Here is a 24,625-nt window from a genome sequence, read left to right as displayed (position 1 = left end):
CCTACAGCACAGGGAACTCTGCTCAATGTTACGTGGCAGCCTGGACGGGAGGGAGAGTTTGGAGGAGAATGGACGCATGTATGTGGATGGCTGAATCCCTTTGCTGTTCACTTGAAACTATCACAACACTGTTAATCGGCTATACTCCAAAACAAAATAAAAATACTTTAAAAAATTGAATGCATAACGTAAAAAAACCCCAAACTGTGCTGACTCTAAAGTTACCAACTTTGGAAAGGTCACTATTAAGAAACAGTCACAGAAAAGAAATAAAATACCATATATTACATAATGTAAATAAACAGAAAAAATAACTTGCTAAATATAGTGGGGCAGTAAGTATATGAGTAAATGTTATTTATTTGAAGAACTTTTAGAATAAAATTTACCTCTGATAAAGCCGAAGAAAAGTGATTGCAATTTTTATGCATCAAATGATAGGCATTGCCTTTGTATTCTTTTCCCAATTCTTCCACAATTTTTTCTATATCATCTTCTAGGAAGTCAGTGCTCCCTAAAACGACAGCTTCTCTTAAAGAGAAAAAAAAAAAAAGAATATAGCTGTGTGAGTTATATTATAGGCATGCTTAAAGACTTATTTCCAGAAATGCTTATTTCCAGGAATATTATGATGGATGTTTAACAAAGCAGGGTTAATGTTATGACTAAAAAGTAAATGAGGTATTTTAATAATCTGATTATTTTAGTTTCTACTTTTTAAAAGCAATAAACTCTTAGGTATACCACTTCTAAATAATACAAATGCAAAAGAAGTCATTTCCCTTATTAAACAGTATTATATTAAAAATGTAATATCACAGTTATTTTTATTACTATTGTATTAGAATTTACATTACTAGAGCACCAGATTCATGCTGCAAATATTCTTGCTTAATTACAGCTGCCATCAAATGGCTGGTCATATTCTCACTTAAAAATCATCTGTTAAGTTGTCAGCCACTGGGCTGTAGTCAACTGTCAAATGACTAATTTAAAAAAAGGCATCATAAAAACAAACCCCTTCTAAACAATACACCAAACCAAAAAACAAATCAACCCCCCACCGCTCCTAAACTACTACCCTGAAATGCGATAGACATTATTCAACAGAGAGTACAATTTTAGTCAGATACAAGTTAGAATCCAAGAAAGCTGACAACACTCAGAAAATCCTTTTATCTAGGAGTTTTGACAAATGGGAGACCTAACAGGTGGATTCAGGCTGGCATTATAGCACTTACGTGTGTAAATATTTCAAATTGGTTATAGGCTAAGAGAACCATTAACTTAGTAGTGATAAAAGGGTATAGCCTTATATTGAATTTCAGTGTTATAACCTCATTTCATTATTTTCACTTGGCAACCATTATAGGCCTAGAAGTTTCTTTAAAGCTCCTTGAAACTAAGATTCTAAATATCACTTTAAATATAAAACTTAATTAAGGAACGACAATTTGATTATTAGCATTAGCAGTAGGTTTTCAGTGCTTTTTACTACTCCCAAGGCTCCCGAGTACACTCATATCCATACATTTTAGGTCTATCAGTGCATATAATACCTTAACAATACTTTCTCGGCTAATCTATTCAGATTATTTTAGTTATTTCAAGTTTATAAACATTGTCCCTTTCACTGGGAAAATGAAGAGATTTTTAAGAGTGTTAGGTAGGTCACAATTCATCTTTCCTCCATCTCCCTCCAAACAGGAGACTGAGGGAAGCAATCATTAGATAGGAAAGTCTGTTAAAGCAGAATCTTACATCAAGATAAAAACATTTGTAAAGTAGACAAAATAACTTTCATGGGTCCTCAATAAGAGCAACAGACTAGCTTCTTTCAGGCACTTTATCTGGCTGATTACTATCTTTACACAACTTAGATTTGTTTTTAAAGCATTAGCAACTAAAACAACATTGAAGAAACATTTTAACTTCCTATATTTTTTTAATCTACAGAATGAATTCTGTATGCCTGAATACAAGTTTTGGCACCTAAGACAGTGTAATAAAAATTATCCTCCCTACTTACTTAAATTTAAATGTTTCTCCTAGTTCAGAAGCATTTCCTGGGGAAATTTCAAATATTCCAGAAAAGGGATAAGGATGGCCACCATAAGCAAATTCTGAAAAGAGAAAACTCATGATTTTTAGTATTTATCACATAAAATTTAACCAGTATGTTGAATTAGATTTAATAAATGATGAAGATAATAATGATACCATCTAAATATTTTTAAATTTAGTAATGCTTTCACAAATATCTCATTTAGCTATTACTTGTATAGAACAGTTGACGCAAGACTTGAAACTCTAATAAAAGATGCTCAAAGGTAATTCTGACTTCTCTGTTTACTTTATAATGGCTAGAGGAGAGTGCCTAACACTCAAAAGAGAAAGAAGTTCCTGTTTCCCTATAACGCCAGAGTACGTAGGTGGTCAGTTCAGTGATGTGCCGTTAAAAATTAAAGTGGTCAAATTTCAAACTTGCATTTTACTGGAAAAACTGTCTAATAACAATGAGTTTTCAAGGTTCTTGGGATTAAGACTCTTGGTTTATCTCTGATTAAGAATGAAACATTAGGAAACAGAAAATTGGAATTCAGTCCCCCTCATTCAAGAAAAAATAAGCTGAAAAATTAACATACACTACCACTGACACACAGACACACACACTCCACAGCACATCCTTAAGCTAGGAGACAGCAACTTGTATTATAGTGAATGTACATCCAGACTGATTAGATACAAACTCTTATCCAGAATGAAAATGAAGAATGGTTTCAAATCAGTAAGGAAATAAAATTTCTGGCGACAATTATGGTATGAGATGCTTTGATATTTAAGTGGAAAATCATAGTAGTCTTATTTAAAGAATTCTAAACAAATGCTTAAATTAATACTGTCACTTAAATTTATTAAATATAATCTTAAAGGTTTTAGAACAAAGCATGGAAAAGAATAAGGCAATTCTAAGTTTACTTTTGATTCAGATCTTTCAGAAGAAACAACAATAATGCAGAATAAGAAAGCATTTAATTCTGAAACATACAACTTTTTAATAACAGAACTTTATAAAACACTGTAGATAAGGTTAGACATGGAAAAATCATATTTTGATTTTTAACTTTCTCAATTATAGTAAAATTGTAGGCCCACTTATTCATCTATTCAAGAAGCAATAATTCACTTTTAGGGATGCAGTTGGTTCTGGTTTTGCTCTTTTGAACCATGTTTCTAATTATTCCTAAGTCATTTTATGAATAGGAACAATGATTAGGCAGATAAAAGGATAATGGACTAGTATATGAGAATACTTGGGTTCAAGTCTTAGTTTTGTTAATTAGCCGTATGACTTTCTGCAGGTTTGAGCTCGTTTCTTCACCTGAAAAATGGATGCCCCATGCTCCAATCTACCTTAGAGTAGTGTGGTCATGGGGTTCCAAAATCGATGGCACTTTAAAAACTGTAACATATCACTCAAATTCAGTTAAAAATGAACATTCACGCAACTTTGGCAAAAGCCACATCAAACAGGGAACAAGCCCACAGACTACAATTTCTCCTGTGTCAATACACCAACCACTGGAACCCTCAATACAAACCCCTCTGCTTTCTAGCAGATGCAGTCTTTCAAGTAAAATGGAGCTTATATGGCAGATTTTTATAGCCAATATTTAATATGGTACACTGCACCTGGAAGAAGCTAATTTAGCATATAAAAACGGGACAGCAAAACACCACACTGACACATGTAAGTCAATGAGCCTTTTCCTTGTATTAGCTAAGCTGGTACCACCGGGTTGCAAAGAGCAGACATGACTTAGCAACCGAACAACAACAAATGTAGTCTTCAGGGGTAATTGGGAGGAAACTGCAGTAGCATAATCTAAGAGGTCACAAAGACTGCCTAGCTGAAGCAAATAAGAGCATTTCTGCTATAGGATGAGCTTATGATTCAAACTAGTATATTATTACAACCTTGGTGAAATCAGCAACGTGATCTGTCTTATGAAGAACATTCTACTTAAAACATGGTCAGGATTATCTTGTACCAAGAGAGAGAATTAGAACAAAGGAAAAAGCTGTTGAAACAGAGCTGCTTGGTTTGAGTGGTTCCAGCTAGGTTTATCATAATGAATGGTAATAAAGAATAAAAAGGGCTCAGTTAACGACAAAGGCCATCATCTTAAGCAAAAAGCAACATGTATTCAAAGGCAGGATTTGCTCAGCAATATTTTTAAACTTTATAACTATACATTTGTAGGTCTACAAAAACAAGTTACTGAAATTCCCTCAGGAAATTGGTATTTCAAAATTGACGTTCCAGCACCAATCCTTTTCCAACCAAAATGATTATTTATATCATAGTATCTTTTCAAAGTGAAAGGTTTCTTAGGAAGGTCAATATAGATTAAGGCAAAACTATCATGGTATAAAAATCTCAAAAGGAAAATATTAATTAAGACACAGGATATAGAATAAAAGATAACTAAATCAATATACACGTGTGTACTTTGGAGTACTTTCTCTTCAAACACATTCAATTTTGGGCATTTTTCCAAAATGCAGTATAAACAAATACGTGGAGATTTTCTCCTACTTTCTACAATAAAGCATGGCACTTAAAAAAAGGGGGGGGGAAGAGCTACAGTCATGATTTTGCAACCCCTTTAAATGAGAAAAATCTTCAGAAAGTATATTTAGACTGTGTGCACACATACCTCTGCCATATACTTCAATTCCTGAATGAAAAACTCCAATTCCGATGGAAGAGGTGTATTCGTTCATCCAGTACTAGAGGGGAAGAAAAGATTCAGTATATTTGTTCACTTATAATTCAAATCCACTTATAGGAAGCTACTATTTCCTGAATCTTTTACTGAATATTTAGGCCTTCCTAACCCTATTTCTTGGTATCTTCCTTACAGCTCTGAAATTCCCATGATAACGGCACACTCAATCTTATCTCTGTGCCTTTGACTATGCCACATACCATATGGCGGAGAAGGCAATGGCACCCCACTCCAGTACTCTTGCCTGGAAAATCCCATGGACGGAGGACCATAGGGTCGCTGAGAGTCGGACACGACTGAGTGACTTCACTTTCACTTTTCACTTTCATGCATTGGAGAAGGAAATGGCAACCCACTCCGGTATTCTTGCCTGGAGAATCCCAGGGATGGGGGAGCCTGGTGGGCTGCTGTCTATGGGGTCGCACAGAGTCGGACACGACTGAAGCGATTTAGCAGCAGCAGCAGCATACCATATGGAATACCTTCCTGTGTCAAAGTGAAAGTGAACTGAAAGTGACAGCTGCTCAGTCATGTCTGACTCTTTGCAATCCCATGGACTGCCCACCAGGCTCCTCTGTCCATGGGATTTCCCAGGCAAGAATACTGGAGTGGGTTGATACTTCCTTCTCCAGGGGATCTTCCTGACCCAGGATCAAATCTGGGTCTGCTGCATTGTAGGAAGATTCTTTACTTCCCTTTATCAGGGAAGCTCAACAATCTCATTAGTAATCAGAAAAATGCTAGTTAAAACAATAAGCTACCATTCTTTTTTTTTTTTTTGGCTACTTGGCTGGGGGGTCTTAGTTCTCCAACCAAGGATTGAACCCAGGCCCTCATCAGTGAGAGCACGGAGTCTAACCACTGAATGGCTAAGAAACTCCCTACCAGCTTGAAGATCCATCAGACTGGCAAATATACAAAACATTGCTAATATGTAGCGTTGGTAAGGATGTCAGAAGATACTGCACAAATGTGAATCAACGTCAATTAATTAACCATTCCACCTCCTGGAAGCCAGTCTACAGAAATGCTTGAACATATGCAGAAAGATATCCTAGGATATTAACTTCAGTTATCTATAGCACTAAAAACTGGAAACAGATAAGTACCAGTAGGAGAATGGTTACATTAAGTGATGGTAAATCCATATGATGAACTATCATAAAGCTACTAAAAAGAATGAGTTACTATAAAAGGGCACTAAAAATACACCTAAGACACAAAGTAAAGACATCAGGTCATAATACATTATCTGTAGCAAGATCACATTTTTGTAAGTTAAATAAATAGGTCCTGTGTATATGTTTACAAGCTAAATATAAAACAAAACAAAACTACCACTAATTATAACAAAAGAAAGTTTGAAGCATTACAGATCAAACTGTTAACAGTTTGGGGGAGTGGAGCAGATATAGCATGGGGGTGTGAACAAAGGGGTGCAAAGAAATATATTCACTTTTGACTCCATACACTTCAAGATTGTTTTTCTCAATTTTATGAACTATGTATATTACTAACTTTTATAATTAGAAAAATGTTTACCCAAGTCTATTTGTTCAGTGGTTTCCTGACAGCCAACTTCCAGGACTTAAACTGTCTTTTCCAATTGAGAAATCTCATTGCTTACATTGTTTACAACCAATAATTTGGTCTAGTATCTAACTTCCTTAACAATGGCACCAACAGGTTTTTGTTCTAGATGCAGACAGCTCCTATGTAAAGTTACCTTTTCTCTTTTTATGGTGTGAGCGCCTCTCTTTCAAAATAGAATATTTTTGAAAAAGAGAGAGATACATAATAGTTGTCTGCAATAATCAAAAGATTTAAAAACTCTTAGCAAATTGAACATTTATTTGCATTTAACATTTAATATCACTATTAATTTTAACAATTTATCTTTTGTTGACCAGTAAATAGCTTTCTCAAAGTGCTTTTATAATGGATTTCTATAATGTGAATCTAAATGTTTTATTAAGAGAAAGGTTTTCATGAAGAAACAAAAACAAAAACCCTGCATAATGACTTTTGCCAGAAGAGTTAACACAGGTTTAGGATGGGAATGTACTTGTCAGAGTGCGGAATCCTAGACTCAGAAATCTTTTACTCTCTGCTCTTTCACAGTTGAAAATAATCTCTTCTATAGCACTTCTGTATGTTGCCTGGGTATATATACTATATATACTACTTTAGTCTGAAACTTCCCTGCATTCAAGACTTTACATTCTAAATATAAAAGAATATGTTTCAACACATTCTATAAGTTAGAAAATCAATAAAATGAGAGAAGCTAAAAATGAGAGAGAAATCCATCACCTAAAAATTTGGTCAGTCCTTTAAAGTTTACCATAAAGAGATTTGACCTATGTAAGGCTTCTTAAGAACTGCTGAGACACTGTAATGAAAAATGAATACCTGATAGCTTTGCAAGTGGTAGTGTTACCTCCACTCAGACAGAAAGTTGGACAATAAGGTCAACAGTTTCTGCTCAAGGTTATAGGAAGCCTGCAAGCTGCTAGGAAAAGGATTTCTTAGCCCAGAGATATTTCTTTGAACACTATTAAAAAGTAGACATTAACCACTCTTAACATTGTTTCCCAAAGGCTCTGTCTCAATATTCTGTGCCAGGCAGGAATTAACGCTGATGTTTAACAATGAGGGACTCAACAGTTCTTTGCATTTCAAGTATCTTCTATCCCTAGAAAGGGCCCCAAAGGTAAGAGTTATTTTTCTGGATTAAAATAACTATTTACTAGCTACAGATCTATGACTAGATATTTCTACTGACCTTACAAAAACAATTATAAATAATACTATGAAATTGGATAACACTAACAAATTGGATAACTGAAATGAAGAGAATAAATTCCTGGGAAGACAGAGTACAATAGATCTATAATTAATGAGAATGAAGAAAAGAGAATGAATTGGTCATTTTAAAGCTATCCTGAAAGAAAAGTCTACAACCAGGTGATTTGGCGCTAGTGGTAAAGAACCCGCCTGCCAATGCAGGAGACGCAAGAGATGCGGGTTCAATCCCTGGGTTGGGAAGATCCCCTGGAAGACGGCATGGCAACCCACTCCAGTATTCTTGCCTGGAGAATCCCAGAAGAGCCTGGTGGGCTACAGCCCATAGGGTCGCAAAGAGTCCAACACAACTGAAGCTACTGAGCATCCACACACCAAGTATTTAAACAAAAACACTAATTCTTCACAAACTTCTCAAAAGACAGAAGAAAAAGGGAACATTTCCCAAGTCACTCTATGTGGCCAGCATTAATTGGGACATCAAAACCAGACAAAGACTTCATAAGAAAACTACAGATCAATCTCTTATGAATACAGATTCAAAAATCCTCAACAAAATACTAGTAAATGGAATTTGGCAACATGTAAAAAGGAACATACATCATGACCAAGTGATATTTGTTCTAGGAATGGAAGGTGAATTTAGTATCTCCCCAAATCAATTAATGTAATATACCACATCTCTAGAAGAAAGGACAAAGAATCCAAAGCTTTCACAATCAAAACACTCAACAAACTAGGAATATAAGGATTGAGGATCAGGGATCAAACCTTTGTCTCCTGCACTGGCAGGCAGATTCTTTACCACTGAGCCACCTGCTTGTTGGTTATCTGTTTTAAACAGAGCAGTGTGTACATGTCAATCCTAAACTCCCAATCTATTCCTCCACTCTTGCCCCCTGGTAACCATAAGTTCATTCTCTGTTTCTGTTTTGTAAATATGTTTATTTTATAATTTTTTAAGAAGTTTTTTTTTAGATTCTGTATACATGTACACACACACACACACACACACACACTACTCTGTATATAATACAAGTGATATTTGTCTTTGTCCGACATCACTCAGTATGATAATCTCCAGGTCCATCATGTTGCTGCAAACGGCATTTCATTCTTTTTTACTGACTGAGTAATATTCCACTGTACTTATGTAAAATGGGACAGCAGTTTTGGAGAAGTGTAAGCCCAGAGTAACCATGCTGCTGCTGCTTAGCTGCTCAGCTGCGTCTGACTCTTTGCGACCCCGGGGACTGTAGCCCACCAGGCTTCTCTGTCCATGGGGATTCTCCAGGTAAGAATAATGGAAAGGGTTTCACTCCTGGGTTTATGCTCAAGCACATGAAAACACATATAAAAAGCTGCCATCAATGTTCATAGCAGTATTCTTCACTATAGGCCCAAAGTGGAAACAACCCAAACGTCCCTCAACTAATGAACAGATAAACAGTGTGGCGTACCTGTATTACCTTATTTTTCAACAAAAAGGAAAGAAGTTGCTGATGCATGCAATTGAATGAACCTTGAAAACATTATGCCAGGTGAAATAAGTCAGTCACAGTGTATGATTCCATTTATATGAAATGCCTAAAATAGGTAAATTTATACAGATAGAAAATAGATTAGTGGCTACTTATGACTGGGAGGTTTGCAGAGCAATCGGGAGTGATTGCTAATGGGTATGGGATTTCTTTCTGAGGTGATGAAAAATGACTAATATTGAATGGGATGATAGCTGTACAATTCTGTGAATGCCCTAAAACCCACTGAATTGTACACAAAGTGCAAACTGTCTGATAAGTGAACTATGGCTCAATAAAACTGTTTAAAAATGTTACGAATAGAAGTAGGAGATCTACTAACTTGTACCAAATGGTAGAAGAGTATATAATTTCCACAGTTGGCCAACCTAAACAAAAACTCCTCTATAAATATCATGAATCCTCCAAGGACAAAATTTCGTTCAGAATACATACTTTGTTCCTTTAAAAAAGTGAATTTGGCATTATAACAAAGATTTCCTCTCTGTTAGCAGAGTGAGAACCAAGAAATTCTTGAACAAAAAAGTTTCCATTTTCCTATCTTTCTTCTACGAAATAATCCAAAATATAAACTTTAGTAAAAGTGAAATAAAATATACATATTATAAGTATGGGACTTGATGCCCACACCCCCCAAAGTGAAAAGACTATTAGCTACCTTAAAACATTTCTAATGAAAAACCCAAAAGATGGTCCAATTTGTTCTTGAACTCTTGTTGTTTGGTCATTAAGTCATGTCTGATTCTTTGCAATCTCATGGACTGCCAGGGCCCTGCCAGGCCCCTTTCCTAGTCAAAAACCTTTTAACTAGGTTATTCCTCAAATTACAGACTGCATTCCTAATTTCAATTGCAATTTCCTAATTGCACTCCTAATCTGTGAAGGCAGATAGCTGCCTTTAAAAACATGTGAAAAACAGACTGTAAACAAATAACATATCAAGAACAGAAAAAAAAACTGGCAAGTTCCTGGCAGTCTAGTGGTTAGGACTTTTTGCTTTCATTGCTGAGGGCATAGGTTCAATCCCTGGTCAGGGAACTGATATCCTACAAGCTGCACGGCATGCCCCCCCAAACCAGAAAACAAAACAAAAAATAAAACCCCCAAATTCTAAATATATATATATATATGTATTCTGGTCAGCCACTTCTCATCTACGAACAGCAGCAAATTACTGACGAAATTAATTAAGTAAATTAGATATTTCTCCTTGATGTGATTAAAAATTTTTTTTTTTTTTTTCCTGAATGGACTGCAAAGAAAAAGAGGGTAAACCTTCCACAGAGAGTCCATCAAGAGTGAGAAATGCTCTCCAAATGTTCCTGTTTCTGTTAGGGCTTCCTTGCTCTATTATTAGAGAACACGCCTGGAAGGCTTATTACTCTTTAAAAACTGGGCAGGCTGCCTGTGGGAGACGAGCGTTTAATTCAAGGTCAGCAAGCCTTATCAAGTCCTTCTGCCTCAAAGTCCTGCCAAGGCTATGCAGACAATATGGAGGATGCCTATTTTAAGTGGAGATGCATGATATAACTGTAAATAAACAAAACAAGCACAGCAATCTCTCAGTATCTGTGAGGGACTGGTTCCAGAACCCCCACAGACTCCCCAGTGCGAGATGCTCTAGACCCTTATTTGAAATGGCGTGGTAAAGGCAGCCCCCTGCATCTGTGGATATGGAGAGCTAACTGTATATAAGGACTCAGTCTTTTACTGAATGATTTTAGTTGTGAAACTTCCCCTAAAATGACTTGCTGTGGGGACATGCTGAAGTAATATTATCATCTCACAGTTTAAGATTTTTAATAGCAGTGTTTCTCAATGCTCCTCTAACTTGATTTCCATCCTTTGTCTTTAAAAAATTATTTACCTACTTACCACTGCTGAAACAGTTCACAAGGTATCTGTGGAATAAAAATCTCACAAAGCTCAACAGAGCTTCTCAAACTCACTATGTGGAAATTCATGCTTTTGTAGAACCATAAAACATTGATATTTTCCAACAGAAGATGTATTATAAATATGCAACATGAAATCACAGCCAGGACCATGTATCCATGAAAAACAAACAAACCAAGCTGCTGAATTAGACATGACTGGATGTTAGCAAGATTTTTGTTAATTTCTGTTGGACATGTCTTCAATGATTTTGCTGTCTAAGTAGCAGCAGATGCCAAAAGTTTTAAACTTACATACTTGGGGGAAAAGGACAATTTTATTTAAAGGCTTAGGTTTTTATTTGAATTGGGAAAAGACCACTTTTATTTCTAGAGTTGGGTCCAAGTCTAAGAGTATAACCAGTACTCAGAGACTAGTTGAATATACTGCTCTGAGACAACTGCAGAAGCTGGGATAAGAGGTGTATACATAATGACACTGGGGCCAGCCCCGCAGAGAAAGTTTCCCACACAGGGCTTTGTGAGGGCAGAGTGATATGGAACACTGTGGGTGATCCACCAAAGGAAGCTTTACGTTCAAGTTTACCCAACGCTGACAACCATATAATCCCTGAGGAATTAAATGAAGCTCAGATGCTTTCATTTTAAAGTTGGTTTACAATGTGATTCTTCTCAAACTGTTCCCAATATACCAAAGGAAAACAGTAAATGAGCCAGCTGCTACCACAAAACAGTCTCTCTCAAACCATGAAACAACATCGGAGTTACCACAACATGCCCATGTCAACCATCTACTAAGCTATTTGGTCATTTTCATCTAACACTATCGTTCCCTTAGGATCCAACAGGAAAGCTCACAACACTTCTGTGTTCCAGTTTGGATCACAAGAACGTTGTTTCTATTATCTTAGAATTTACTTCAGAGTTTACTGCTTGGATAGAAAAAGGCTGATCCAAGCATTACAACGAACAGTGCTGAAGCATTTGAACTATAGTGGAAAGACACGGGGCTGAGTGTCAGGAGATGGGGGTTCTTTGCCTTGACTTCTTCACAGATATTGGTAACTTTTTTTAAATTTAGTTTTTATTTTATATTGGAGTATAGTTGATTAACAATGACGGGTTAGTTACAGGTGTACTGCAAAGTGATTCAGTTATACCCATATAAGTATCTATTCTTTTTCAAATTTTTTTTCCCCTTTAGGTTATTTTACACAACATTGAGTTCCCGATGCTATACAGTAGGTCTGTGTTGGCTATCTATTTTAAATAGTGTGTATGTATCAATCCCAAACTCCCAATCTATCCCTCCCTGACCCTGACATCTGATAACTTTTAAAGGTTCCCAATGTCTCAAAAAGAAACACTGATTCCAATTCACACCCCTGGTTCAAATTCTCACTTCACTATCTACTACTCGTGTGACCTGGGGAAAGATACCCATCCTCTTTGTCCTTATTTACAAAATGGGGATAAATAAATAAAGTCTTCCACAGAGGACTACCATGAGGATTAAATACATCAGTACGTATAAAGTACTTAGAAGAGCGCTTGACCTACAACGAACATTAAGTATTAGTGGTAGCAAACACATATTGGTAGGGTTCTTCCCTTATACTTTGTTCTACACATTGATAAAAGGTTGGATACACATGCAAATTGGAGAAGGCAATGGCACCCCACTCCAGTACTCGCCTGGAAAACCCCATGGACGGAGGAGCCTGGTAGGCTGCAGCCCGTGGGGTCGGGAAGAGTCGGACACGACTGAGCGACTTCACTTTCACTTTTCACTTTCACGCACTGGAGAGGGAAATGGCAACCCACTCCAGTGTTCTTGCCTGGAGACTCTCAGGGAGGGCGGAGCCTGGTGGGCTGCCGTCTATGGGGTCACACAGTCGGACACGACTGAAGCGACTTAGCAGCAGCAGCAGCACATGTAAATAGCAGATTGGTTCTGGCTATCTGTTAATTCTCAGAACTTTCAAGATTTGGGAGTTGATGTCACATTACCAAGAGCAGTGACGCACTAAATTGAATGGCAAACAATGGCAGAGTTAATTTGACTCTGCTTTAAGGTACCTATAAGCAATTATTTATCTTCTTGAGAAGTACAGATCTGAGTAAAAGGTCTCTGTAAGGCAGTGGTTTTACGGGGTTCTTATATATTCAAGAAGGACATGAGCAGAGGACTGGAGAACTAATCTCACTTTGGTGTTAGGACCTTACAGCCTTGAACTTAAGTCCACAGAGATGGCATGTAAATGAAGAGAAGAGGGCCAAGGAAGGACCACTAGAAAATGCCTAACTCCCTCTGACACCTGCCAGTGTCACCGAGGGTTAGAAGGCTTATCAAAATATTCCAGAGTATTAACATAAAAAGAGGAAGCAATTCACAGAAAAATCATCATCTTGAAATATACAGGAAAGCAATAAATACATAAATAACAGCAGTTACTTTTGAACTCAATCTTGCTTCAATGCAAAAAATTGGCCTAAATATTTCCATTTATTATTTCTAAAGCATTGTCTACAGAACTGAACTGACTGTACTATACTATATTACAGTCATATGTTAAAATGTTGAGTTCTTCTGATAGAGAACTTTCATTAAACTTCATTTTAGTCAGTGATTTGTTTTATCAACTTAATAAAATGTTATGCTTCCTGCTTGAAAGCAACAACTATGATAAATGCTATCTCCCTAGTCTGGAACTTAAAACATTTAATATAATAACTTAGAGTCTGCGTCTGATTTCCTTAAAAGGCATACTAAATGATATAAGTATAAAGTACGACTGTTTCCCCTAAAAACTAAAATCACTGTTCATGGCATTAAAAGTAAGTAATTTACTTTATTCCTCCCGAAAGGTGTTTAGGACAAGACATTTCAATTACTGAGTTAAAAATCCAAAATAGATCATATAAGGATACAGCAAGAAGGCAGCTGTCTGCAAACAAGGAAGAGAGCTCTCATCAGATACCAAACATGCTAGCATATTGACCTTAGACTTCACAGCATCCAGATAAATAAATGTTGCTGATTTACATAGACCACCCAATCTACGATGTTTCGTTAGCAGCCTGAGCTCTAAGAGGGCAAGAAATGATATTGTCTTCCCACACTGTCCAGAAGATTAGAGATACTGAGGGAATATTTTGTGCAAAGATTGTTACAGTAAGGACAGAAATGGTAGGGACCTAACAGAAGCAGAAGATATTAGGTGGCAGGAATACATGTAGGAACTATACAAAAAAGATCTTCATGACCCACGTAACCATGATGATGTAATCACTCACCTAGAGCCAGACATCCTGAAATGCGAAGTCAAGTGGACCTTAGGAAACATCACTGTGAAAAAAGCTAGTGGAGATGATGGAATTCCAGTTGAGCTATTTCCAATCCTAAAAGACGATGCTGTGACAGTGCTGCACTCAATATGTCAGCAAATTTAGAAAACTCAGCAGTGGCCACAGGACTGGAAAAGGTCAGTTTTCATTCCAATCTCAAAGAAAGGCAATGCCAAAGAATGCTCAAACTACCGCACAATTGCACTCATCCATGGGATCACAAAGAGTCAGACACGACAAAAAAAAATAAATAAATAAAAATAAATAAATAAAAATCCAAAATAAACTGTGACAAGTAGAGACTCTGGGGTAATTATTATAGTGTCTTCTCATATAAAACTGTCCTTGATGTTCACACTGTTAAGCTATGTTATGAAGTCTTTTTGGTACCAATGGATATATTCCAAGATAATCTTACCACAAATGCTACTTAACAGTAAATCACATTTAAATGCTTTCTATGGTGCCTTAACACCAGGCTGGTCATAAACCAGACAATAAAATTGCACCGAATGAACTGAGATTTTCCAGTATTTTCTTAGATGCAATCGTGAATATCCATGTCTGTTAATTTGATTTATACTGTAAGAACTATATAGTATGCTGCTGCTAAGTCACTTCAGTCATGTCCGACTCTGTGCGACCCCATCCCTGGGATTCTCCAGGCTAGAACACTGGAGTGGGTTGCCATTTCCTTCTCCAATGCATAAAAGTGAAAAGTGAAAGTGAAGTCGCTCAGTCATGTCTGACTCTTCGCGACCCCATGGACTGCAGCCTACCAGGCTCCTCCATACATGGGATTTTCCAGGCAAGAGTACTGGAGTGGGGTGCCATTGCCTTCTCTGAAGAATTATATAGTATAGATTCTATTTTATTACTATTTCTGAGAAAATGTCCAATCTCTTCACTACCAGAAAATATTATCTGATAAGCACATGGCTGACGTTCTATGTCTCAGGGAAAAAAAAAATATCTACATATCAAAAACATTTTCATTTCAAAATTATTTATAAATTGTCGCTAACAGTAACTCAGGCTTAATACCTGAGTTAATCTTTTGGAGTACATAATATCTCCTGATTATGAAAGATTTGTCAGTAATCTTTTAGTTAATACTGTTTTACTCTCAAGTCTCAGTTCTGATGATAAAATTTAAAGTTAGCCTAAGACTGACAGTGTAGCCAAAATAAAGATATGCACAAAAGCTACAGCCAAACTTCCTTGTTTGCTGGGACAGTTCCAGTTTACATTTGCTTCAATATAACTATTTAGACTGCCCCTTTCTGATAAAACTTAAAGTTAGCCTTAGACTGGCCTTCTTAGGGACTGTACTGAGTCTTAAAAGCTCCTAAGTACTGTCCTGATCTCATGAGTGTGAATATGCCTGACATGATATAGACATGATAATATATATATGCTGACATGATAATCTAAAAAGCAAAGAAAATGTGGTGACATGTATTTTGTACAGGGCTGAAGTTCCTCTTCTTTATTGATTAGGCAAACTAATTCTCAAAAACAAATTACTATGTTCACCAAAAGATCCAATTTCTAAAACCCACAACAAGCTAGATACAAGATGACTCTGAATTAAGTTATTTAAAGGAGACTAGATTTTTAAAAGTCAAATCAACAGTGAACCAAATGCGCCATGAACATTGTTAGGACTAAACCTATTTTATATGACCCACAGTTTGACTCCACCAGTGGATGGACAGGGAACTGCCAGTGCTTGGTCCTGAACCACAACTATACCGGAAAACCAAGTTCTTGGCAAATCTCTCCTAGCAAGCACTTAATTTAGTTGTGTGAAAGATTTTGGTAAAACACTGAAACTCCTTCTAAGGAGTCTATTTGTATTTGACTATCCTCCTGGGTTCTAAAACTGCATGAGATCTGAGACAAAGTCTTACTTAATTCTGTACCCTCCATGTTGCTTAGTGTACTGTATTATACTTAGATCATTCAAATTCTTGATCAGCTGAAATGTAGCAAGGAACATGTAATCCTTTTTCCTTTGTCCTGTCCTTAAATGTGACTCATGGGAAAGAGGATGGGAAAAAGCAAGGGAATTCCAAAAAACCCCATCTATTTCTGCTTCACTGACTATGCTAAAGCCTTTGACTGTGTGGATCACAACAAACTATGGAAAATTCTTAAAGAAACAGGAATACCAGACCACCTTACCTGCCTCCTGAGAAACCTGTATGTAGGTCAAGAAGCAATCGGACAGGTCAAGTTAGAACCGGACATGAAACAGACTGGTTCCAAATTGGGAAGGAATACGTCAAGACTGTTTACTGTCACCCTTCTTATTTACCTTATATGCAGAGTATATCACGTGAAATGCCAGGCTGGATGAAGCACAAACTGGAATCAAGATTGCCGGGAGAAACATCAATAACCTCAGATACACAGATGACACCACCCTTATGGCAGAAAGCAAAGGACTAAAGAGCCTCGTGATAAAAGTGAAAGAGGAGAGTGGCTTAAAATTCAACATTCATAAAAAGAAGATCATGTCATCCAGTTCTATCACTTCATGGCAAATAGATGGGGAAACAATGGAAATAGTGACAGACTTTATTTTCTTGGGCTCCAAAATCACTGCAGATGGTGACTGCAGTCATGAAATTAAAAGATGCATGTTCCTTGGAAGAAAAGCTAGGACAAGCCTAGACAGCATATTAAAAAGAAGAGGCATCACTTTGTCGATAAAGGTCCATCTAGTCAAAGCTATGATTTTTCCAGTAGTCATGTATGGATGTGAGAGTTGGACCATAAAGAATGCTGAGTGCCAAAGAATTGATGCTTTTAAACTGTGGTGTTGGAGAAGACTCTTGAGAGTTCCTTAGCAAGGAGATCAAACCAGTCAATCCTAAAGGAAATCAGTCCTGAATATTCACTGGAAGGACTGATGTTGAAGCTGAAGCTCCAATACTTTGGCCACCTGATGTAAAGAGCCAACTCATTAGAAAAGACCCTGATGCTGGGAAAGATTGATGGCAAGAGGAGAAGGGGATGACAGAGGATGAGATGGTTGGATGGCCTCACTGACTCAATGGACATGGGTTTGAGCAAACTCAGGAGATAGTGAAAGACAGGGAAGCCTGGCGTGCTGCAGTTTACGGGACTGCAAAGAGTCGGACATGACTTATTGACTGAACACCACCACCATGGGAAAAGAGGATCTCCACTCTTTCACTCATTCAAGAAATATTTATTGAACACCTACGACACAATAGAACTAGCAATACAGACTCAAACATAACCAAGTTTCTGTTCTCTTGGAGACTGCATTCTTAAAAAGTTATCTTTTAAACTGCAGGTGTAAAACTCATTAAAAAATCCTGAAATCACTTCAGTGGGTTGTGCCAGCATTATTTTAACTGAATGAAATATAATGTGGGCTTCTCAGGTGGTGCTAGTTGTAAAGAACCCACCTGCCAATGCAGGAGACACAAGAGACTTGGGTTCGAAGTCTCCTGGGTTGGAAAGATCCTGTGGAGGAGGGCATGGAAACCCACTTTATTATTCTTGCCTGGAGAATCCCATGGACAGAGGAGCCTGGTGAGCTACAGTCCATAGGGTTGCAAAGAGTTGGACATGACTGAAGTGACTTAACACACATGCACGCACTAAACATAGTGGAATAGAACTTATTAGAGGATATCACATACACACCGAAGTGTTTCCTAAATATCTGGTTTCAGTTACATGTGTGTTTAATAAGTATTATATAAAATGTATATCTTAGTTGAAAGTGAAAGTCGCTCAGTTGTGTCTGACTCTTTGTGACCCCATGGACTATACAGTCCATGGAATTCTCCAGGCCAGATTACTGGAGTGGGTAGCCGTTCCCTTCTCCAGGGGGTCTTCCCAACCCACGGACTGAACCCAGGTCTCCCGCATTGTGGGTGGATTCTTTACCAGCTGAGCCAGAGGGAAGCCCAGGATAAAATTGAGAAATGGTTCTAGAAGGTTCCCCTAAATTGCATCTCAGTGTAAATCTTACTTTAAGTTTTTACTTACCTGCAAAGCTATAAATAAAGTTCGACAACTTTGACTAATAAAACATATGTGTCAGGGACTCTGCTAGACACTGGAGATCTAAGGATGATCAACTCACAGTCCCTGTCCATAAGGAACTCATTAAAAATGTAAACAATCAATCACAATTTGATAAGTGTTAAAACAAATACGTGTATATATCATAAGTAACTCATTTTTTGGATGTTACTCTAGCACATGCTTTCACTTACTCTGTGTTTCATAATAATAGTCCACACAAAATATGTAAATCACTTTTGGGATATTCAACCAAGTAATTTGTGCCCAAGGCCACATAATAAGTGGCTAAGTCGCACATAGAGCCCCGGTTTCTTAGGCTTTATCTACTGCTTTTTTAAATTACATGACTATTTCCTAATAGACAGTCTCATGTGGCTTTGATTTTCTTTACGTGGTCTTGAAGTATCCTGAACAACTTCAGAATAAGATGGAGATCATTAATATTAGTTCATCGTTTTTCTTAAGTGTGAAATTTTGGTGACCTCTCATGTACCATCACAGGTAAAAACAGCCATCATTACTCTTTGCCTAAATGCCGTATGACATGCCCACCTTATCTAGTTTAGTAATGGAGAGACCTCCTACCCTGGGAACTATAACTAACCTTCAAATGTGAAGGAGAGGGAAAATATACAAGATGTGTTCCTTTTAGAAACTAGAATTTCCATGGTACTTCAACCAGACAACTCTTCTAATAGTATTCAGCAGATTCCAATACACACAACAGATTATACTGCGAGCTGCTGGAGACAATGAACATGTTAACTTTATCTGGTGGTTCATGTAACTCACCGCTGGACAGTGAGTTAGAAACTACAGTTATGCTGTGGTATACAAACCAATCTCAAGCTAAGTTGTTTCAGTTTCCATAAATACTTCACGACTTATAAATTAGTTCCATTAAGTTCATGTGGCAGAAAGGCTGAAGACTAGCTGTCAACTCTAATGCCAAGGGGATAAAAAGTGCTACACAATTAACCCCAATTTTATATATTTAGTATGACAGAGATCTTGGAGATGGTGTCAAATGTACAATAGCCCACTTGAATAAAATCTAAATTATTAATTTTTATACAATTTTACAAGCTTGTTTTCCATTTACAGTTGTTATAAAATATTGACTATATTCCCCATGTTACACAATTATATCCTTGAGCCTATTGTACACCCAGTAGTTTGTACCCACGCCCCTACCTCTCTACTGCTCGACCCCTTCCTGACTGGATCTACCACAACCTGCTTTCAACGCTTCAGTTGGGGTAGTGCTTTGCTCTGTGTGCTAACTCTCCTTCAGATAAAGTGAAGAAATCCCCAAATCAAGCTATTAAGTGTTGCAACTACTGAAAGTATACAAACGGAAGCTCACTTAGCTTTTACAATCCTGCAAATAACAACACAAGCAACAACAACAGGTAACACTTTCTAGTGCTGATCATGTGCCAGGTGTCATTCTATGCATCTTATATAAATTGACTCATATGATCCTTATAAAAACCCTATAAGCCAAATACAGTACTTCTCCCATTTTATTTATCTTTTGACCATTTGGCATGTGGAATCTTAGTGTCTTTACAAGGGGTGGAACCCGTAGCCCCTGCATTGGAATCATGGAGTCTTAACCACTGAATGGCCAGGGAAATCCTATTCCCATTTTAGAAAGAAACAGTAGCACAGAGAAGTTAATTTCCTCAAAGTCACATAGCTGAAAAGCAGGAGGTAAAATACAAATCCATGCAACCTGATGCCAAGGCTAAACCACAATGACAAAGAACTACGAACACATTTCACTACTTTCAGTAACAGATTCCAGGCATGACCAAGGAGAAGGCAAGCCTGCCTCAGCCTTCTTTCTCATATTGCTACTCTTGTTCTGAACCAGTGTGGATGTTCTGTGACTCTCACTTGCCACCCGACTGGCCAGGGAGACCCGTCAAGACACCTGAGCAATGCAGAACCCTGCATGCACGCTTCTCCATCCTGCAAGGAGCAGCCACGAACAAGATGACACAATGGAGGAAGAAACTGTTTCAGGATGACAAGTCCTAGGGGAACCTCAGGTTAAGTCCAAGAAACCTTTTTAAAGTACTGTAATGACTATATACCAAGTTCTGGGAATAAAAAGAAGAGTAACACACTGTCTCTACCCTCAAGTTCACTGCAGAATGAATAACTTAGAAAGTGCAAAAAAAAAAGCCTTTTTTTTGGTTGACCATGTCATGCAGCATGTAGGATCTTAGGTCCCAGACCAGGGATTGAACCCACGCCCCCTGCAATGGAAGCGAGAACTATCAACCCCTGGACTGCCAGGGAAGTCCTGCTGCATTATTGCTTTGATACCCACAGATAAAAGAGGTCAGAATGAATGTGAACTGAAACATCACAGCTCTTGCTTGCTTCGTTATTTGTTAGCCTCTTAAGTAATAAATTTCTTTGGAAGTTGATTTAAAATGACATAAACCCCCAGGCTGAGAGCACCATGGGAACATCATGGTACAATATGGTGGACAGTTAACAGAAATAATATTGAAGTATCCCACTAGTTCTCCTTGATTCAAGTGGATAAGAGTTGGAAAATATTACAGCATATTCGTATGCTGATTGGAATGAAAGTAGGGGTAAAAAACAAAACAAAACCTGAAGAGAGAGAACATAAGAAGACAATTCTGAGAGCAAAGTCCTTGCGTAGCAGAGTCTGGGTTTCAGCACACAGGGGAAGGTTTGACCTCAGACAGTCCCATTCCATGTAACAGGAGATGAACAGTGGTGGTGGAAGGGTGAGAACATTCTCTTCAATTTTTTTATTTTAATTTAAATGAAATAAGCAGTGAAGTCATCAGCCGACAGTAAAGAAGGTGGAAAGAGAGCATGAAATACTGCAATTGTCTTGGAGAGTGGGTAAGTCAGTTGACTAGAGAAATAAGGAAATGTTGCCAAATGGCATTTAGGGTCCTCCTGGGGTTTGTGGTCATGATTTTAAAGTGAGATTAGTCTGTATGGTTGTATATTTTTCTCTAGCTGCATTTGGCTGCTGAGGTATCGAGTAGATGGAGAGTTCAATTTAACTACAGCTGCTAGACTAGTATGACAGAGGGAATGATTAAAATGGTAGACTACAAAATCTAACTTGGATGGGGGCGGTGGGAGTAAGGAAGTGATTATTAAGAAATTGACTCATGTGATTGTGGGGGATGGCAAGTCTGAAATTTGCAGGACAGGACAGCAGGCTAGAGAGGCTGGGAAGAAGTGACGTTACAGCTGTCTGACACAAAATTCCTTCTTTATAGGATCTTGGTCTTTTTTCTTAAGCTCTTCAACAGATTGGATGAGGCCCACCCACATTATGGAGGATAATCTGTTTTACTCAAAGTCTACTGATTTAAATATTTACCAAATCTAGAAAATATTTTCACAGCAACACCTAGACTGTTGCTTGACCGAAAACTGGGCTCCCTACCCAGCTGACACATAAAACCAACCATTTACAAAATCATTTACAGAAAAGGATGAGGATGTAGGGGATGTTTACAAATCACTACCTATTCATGGGTTCCGGAAGAGCACAATGAAACTTAGTTTACCGATGTGTGTAAGATTAGGACAAATAAAAAGAGAAACATAGCACTTTCCATGGATGAGGGGTGCTACATGGTGGTTAGTGGCACAGACTTTAGTGTTAAGAGCTCTTGGTTCAAAACTGCTCTACCCACATGTACCCCACTGTTCATCACAGCATTGTTTACAACAGCTAGGACATGGAAGCAACCTAGATGTCCACTGGTGGACGAATGGGTAAGAAAGTTGTGGTATATATACACAGTGGAATATTACTCAGTTATTAAAAAGAACACGTGAGTCAGTTCTAATGAGGTGGATGAAACTGGAGCCCATTATACAGAGTGAAGTAAGTCAGAAAGAAAAACACCAATACAGTATACTAACGCATATATATGGAATTTAGAAAGATGGTAACGATGACCCTATATGCGAGACAGCAAAAGAGACACAGATATAAAGAACAGCCTTTGGACTCTGTGGGAGAAGACGAGGGTGGGATGATTTGAGAGAATAGCATTGAAACATGTATACTACCATATGTGAAATAGATCACCAGCCCAAGTTCAATGCATGAAACAGGGCACTCAAAGCCAGTGCAGGGGACAACCCAGAGGGATGGGATGGGGAGGGAGGTGGGCGGGGGGCTCAGGATGGGGGACACATGTACACCCGTGGTTGATTCATATCAATGTATGGCAAAAACCACCACACTATTGTAATTAGCCTCCAACTAAAATGAATTAATTAAAAAAAACCTGCTCTACCACTTAAGGCATGAGTCTGAACAGGCTCTTCAACTAAGCCTATTTCACCATTTTTTAAAAGGGATATGAGAGAATGGCTTATTACAATGGTTGGCATACACAAAACACACAAAACTGTTATTATTATTATTGCTCTTATTATTACAGGAAAAGACTCAATACTGTAAATCTATCTATTCTTCCCAAAAATTATTCACAAATTTAGTGTCATTATACTTCAATTTTTAATGAATTTTTTGATAAACTGATTTTAAATTCTGTTTGAAAAATAGATATGTGGAGGAAAAAAGAGAATTCTGAAGGAGAATATGAGAAACTCATGACCAGTCATCAAAACACAGTAGAATACCACAATTAAACATCTGTAATGGTGCACAGGTAACTAAATAAATGAATAGTACAGAAGGTCAAGAAATAGACTTCTATAGAATGATAATTTAAGATAGGATAAATATACTATGTACCTCCGATGAACGTGGGGACTCACAGATCATTCATTAACTAGCATTGGCTTTTCACTTGGGAACAAAAGTATAAACTCTTTCTGTCGTTTTAGGCTAGTGGAAGCCTTTTTAGAGGGATGACATGAGGCTGAAATGTTATGAAACTCAAAAAAATTTTATGGGCTACGGGATATATAGCTAAAGGAACTGAAAGCAGAGACCTGGAACCAATATCTCTATACCCACGCCCACAGCAGCACTATTGACAATAGCTAAAAAGTGAAAGTAAACATCAATCAACAGATAAAGGCATAAACAAAATGTGGACTATCATTCAGCCTTGAGAAGAAAAAAACTGACATGCTACAAGAGGGATGAACCCTGAGAACTCTATGCAGAGAGAAATAGGTCAGTTACAAAAAGACAAATACTGCATGATTCTACTTGTATGAGGTTATGTATTCATAGACAAAGAAAGCAGAACGGTGATAACCAGGGACTGAGGGGAAGGGGAAGTGGGAAATGGTTGTTTAATGGGTATAATTTCACTTTTGAAAGATGACAAAAAGTTCTGAGACTGGTTGCACAACCATGTGAATGTACATTGAACTACAATAGCTAAAAATGATCAAGACAATAAATTTCATGTTTACTTCAATAAAATTAAAAAAAGAGAGACAAAAAAAGTATGGAATTTTTTCAGAGCCTTACAAAGTATTCCTAAAAAAGAAAATGAGTAGTAGTCACGAAAACTTTGGAATGATAATAAACGGAAACTGGCCCAGCCATATACTAAATATATTGTAAAATTATAATAATTAAAATAGTGTCGTAATGAGACTAATCAATTCTGTATGGGCAAGAATTCAGTATTATGATAAAGATGACATCACAATTTGGTGAGGAGAGACTTTTTTTTCAAATAATGTGGGGTCAGTTAGTTAATTTTTGAGTTTTCATTTCATGGGTAAGGGACTATCACAGTCAAATACTAAATACATTCCAGATAAATAGAAACAAAACTGTTTTACACATATCTTGTTTCCCTTTATTACTGCTTTGCCTTTCTCATAGTTTAATACTCTGAATATTCATTGGGCTGATGCTGAAGTTGAAGCTCCAATACTTTGGCCATCTGATGCAAAGAGTAGACTCAGGGGAAAAGATGGTGATGCTGGGAAAGACTGAAGGCAAAAGGAGAAGAGGGAGGCAGAGGATGAGATGGTTAGATAGCATCCTCAATTCAACGAACATGAATTTGAGCAAACTCTGGGAGACAGTGAAGGACCGGGAAGCCTGGTGTGCTGCAGTCCATGGGGTGGCAGAGTCAAACCACTTAGCGACTGACCAACAACAGTAACATTATTTTGGCAGCTTCTCTTTATATTCTAACAACCAACCGGGTGACAC

At 37.5% G+C, this 24,625-nt stretch overlaps 1 protein-coding gene across 1 annotated transcript in view; it reads right to left on the bottom strand.

Annotated features, from left to right (window-relative positions):
* DESI2 (desumoylating isopeptidase 2) overlaps window positions 1–24,625 on the bottom strand; it is a 43,392-nt gene that overhangs the window by 9,305 nt on the left and 9,462 nt on the right. The window contains exons 2-4 of the mRNA XM_043485337.1: window positions 4,722–4,794; window positions 2,030–2,123; window positions 390–531 (exon numbers count right to left, since the gene is read on the bottom strand). Of these exons, the coding sequence (XP_043341272.1) occupies window positions 390–531; window positions 2,030–2,123; window positions 4,722–4,794 (309 nt within the window). The remainder of the gene's footprint in view (window positions 1–389; window positions 532–2,029; window positions 2,124–4,721; window positions 4,795–24,625) is intronic.

This window comes from Cervus canadensis, chromosome 13, assembly GCF_019320065.1.
Source record: "Cervus canadensis isolate Bull #8, Minnesota chromosome 13, ASM1932006v1, whole genome shotgun sequence".
Classification (NCBI taxonomy): domain Eukaryota; kingdom Metazoa; phylum Chordata; class Mammalia; order Artiodactyla; family Cervidae; genus Cervus; species Cervus canadensis.
Note: the sequence above shows the minus strand (reverse complement) of the source record. Positions and strands in the feature narration are given on the sequence as shown.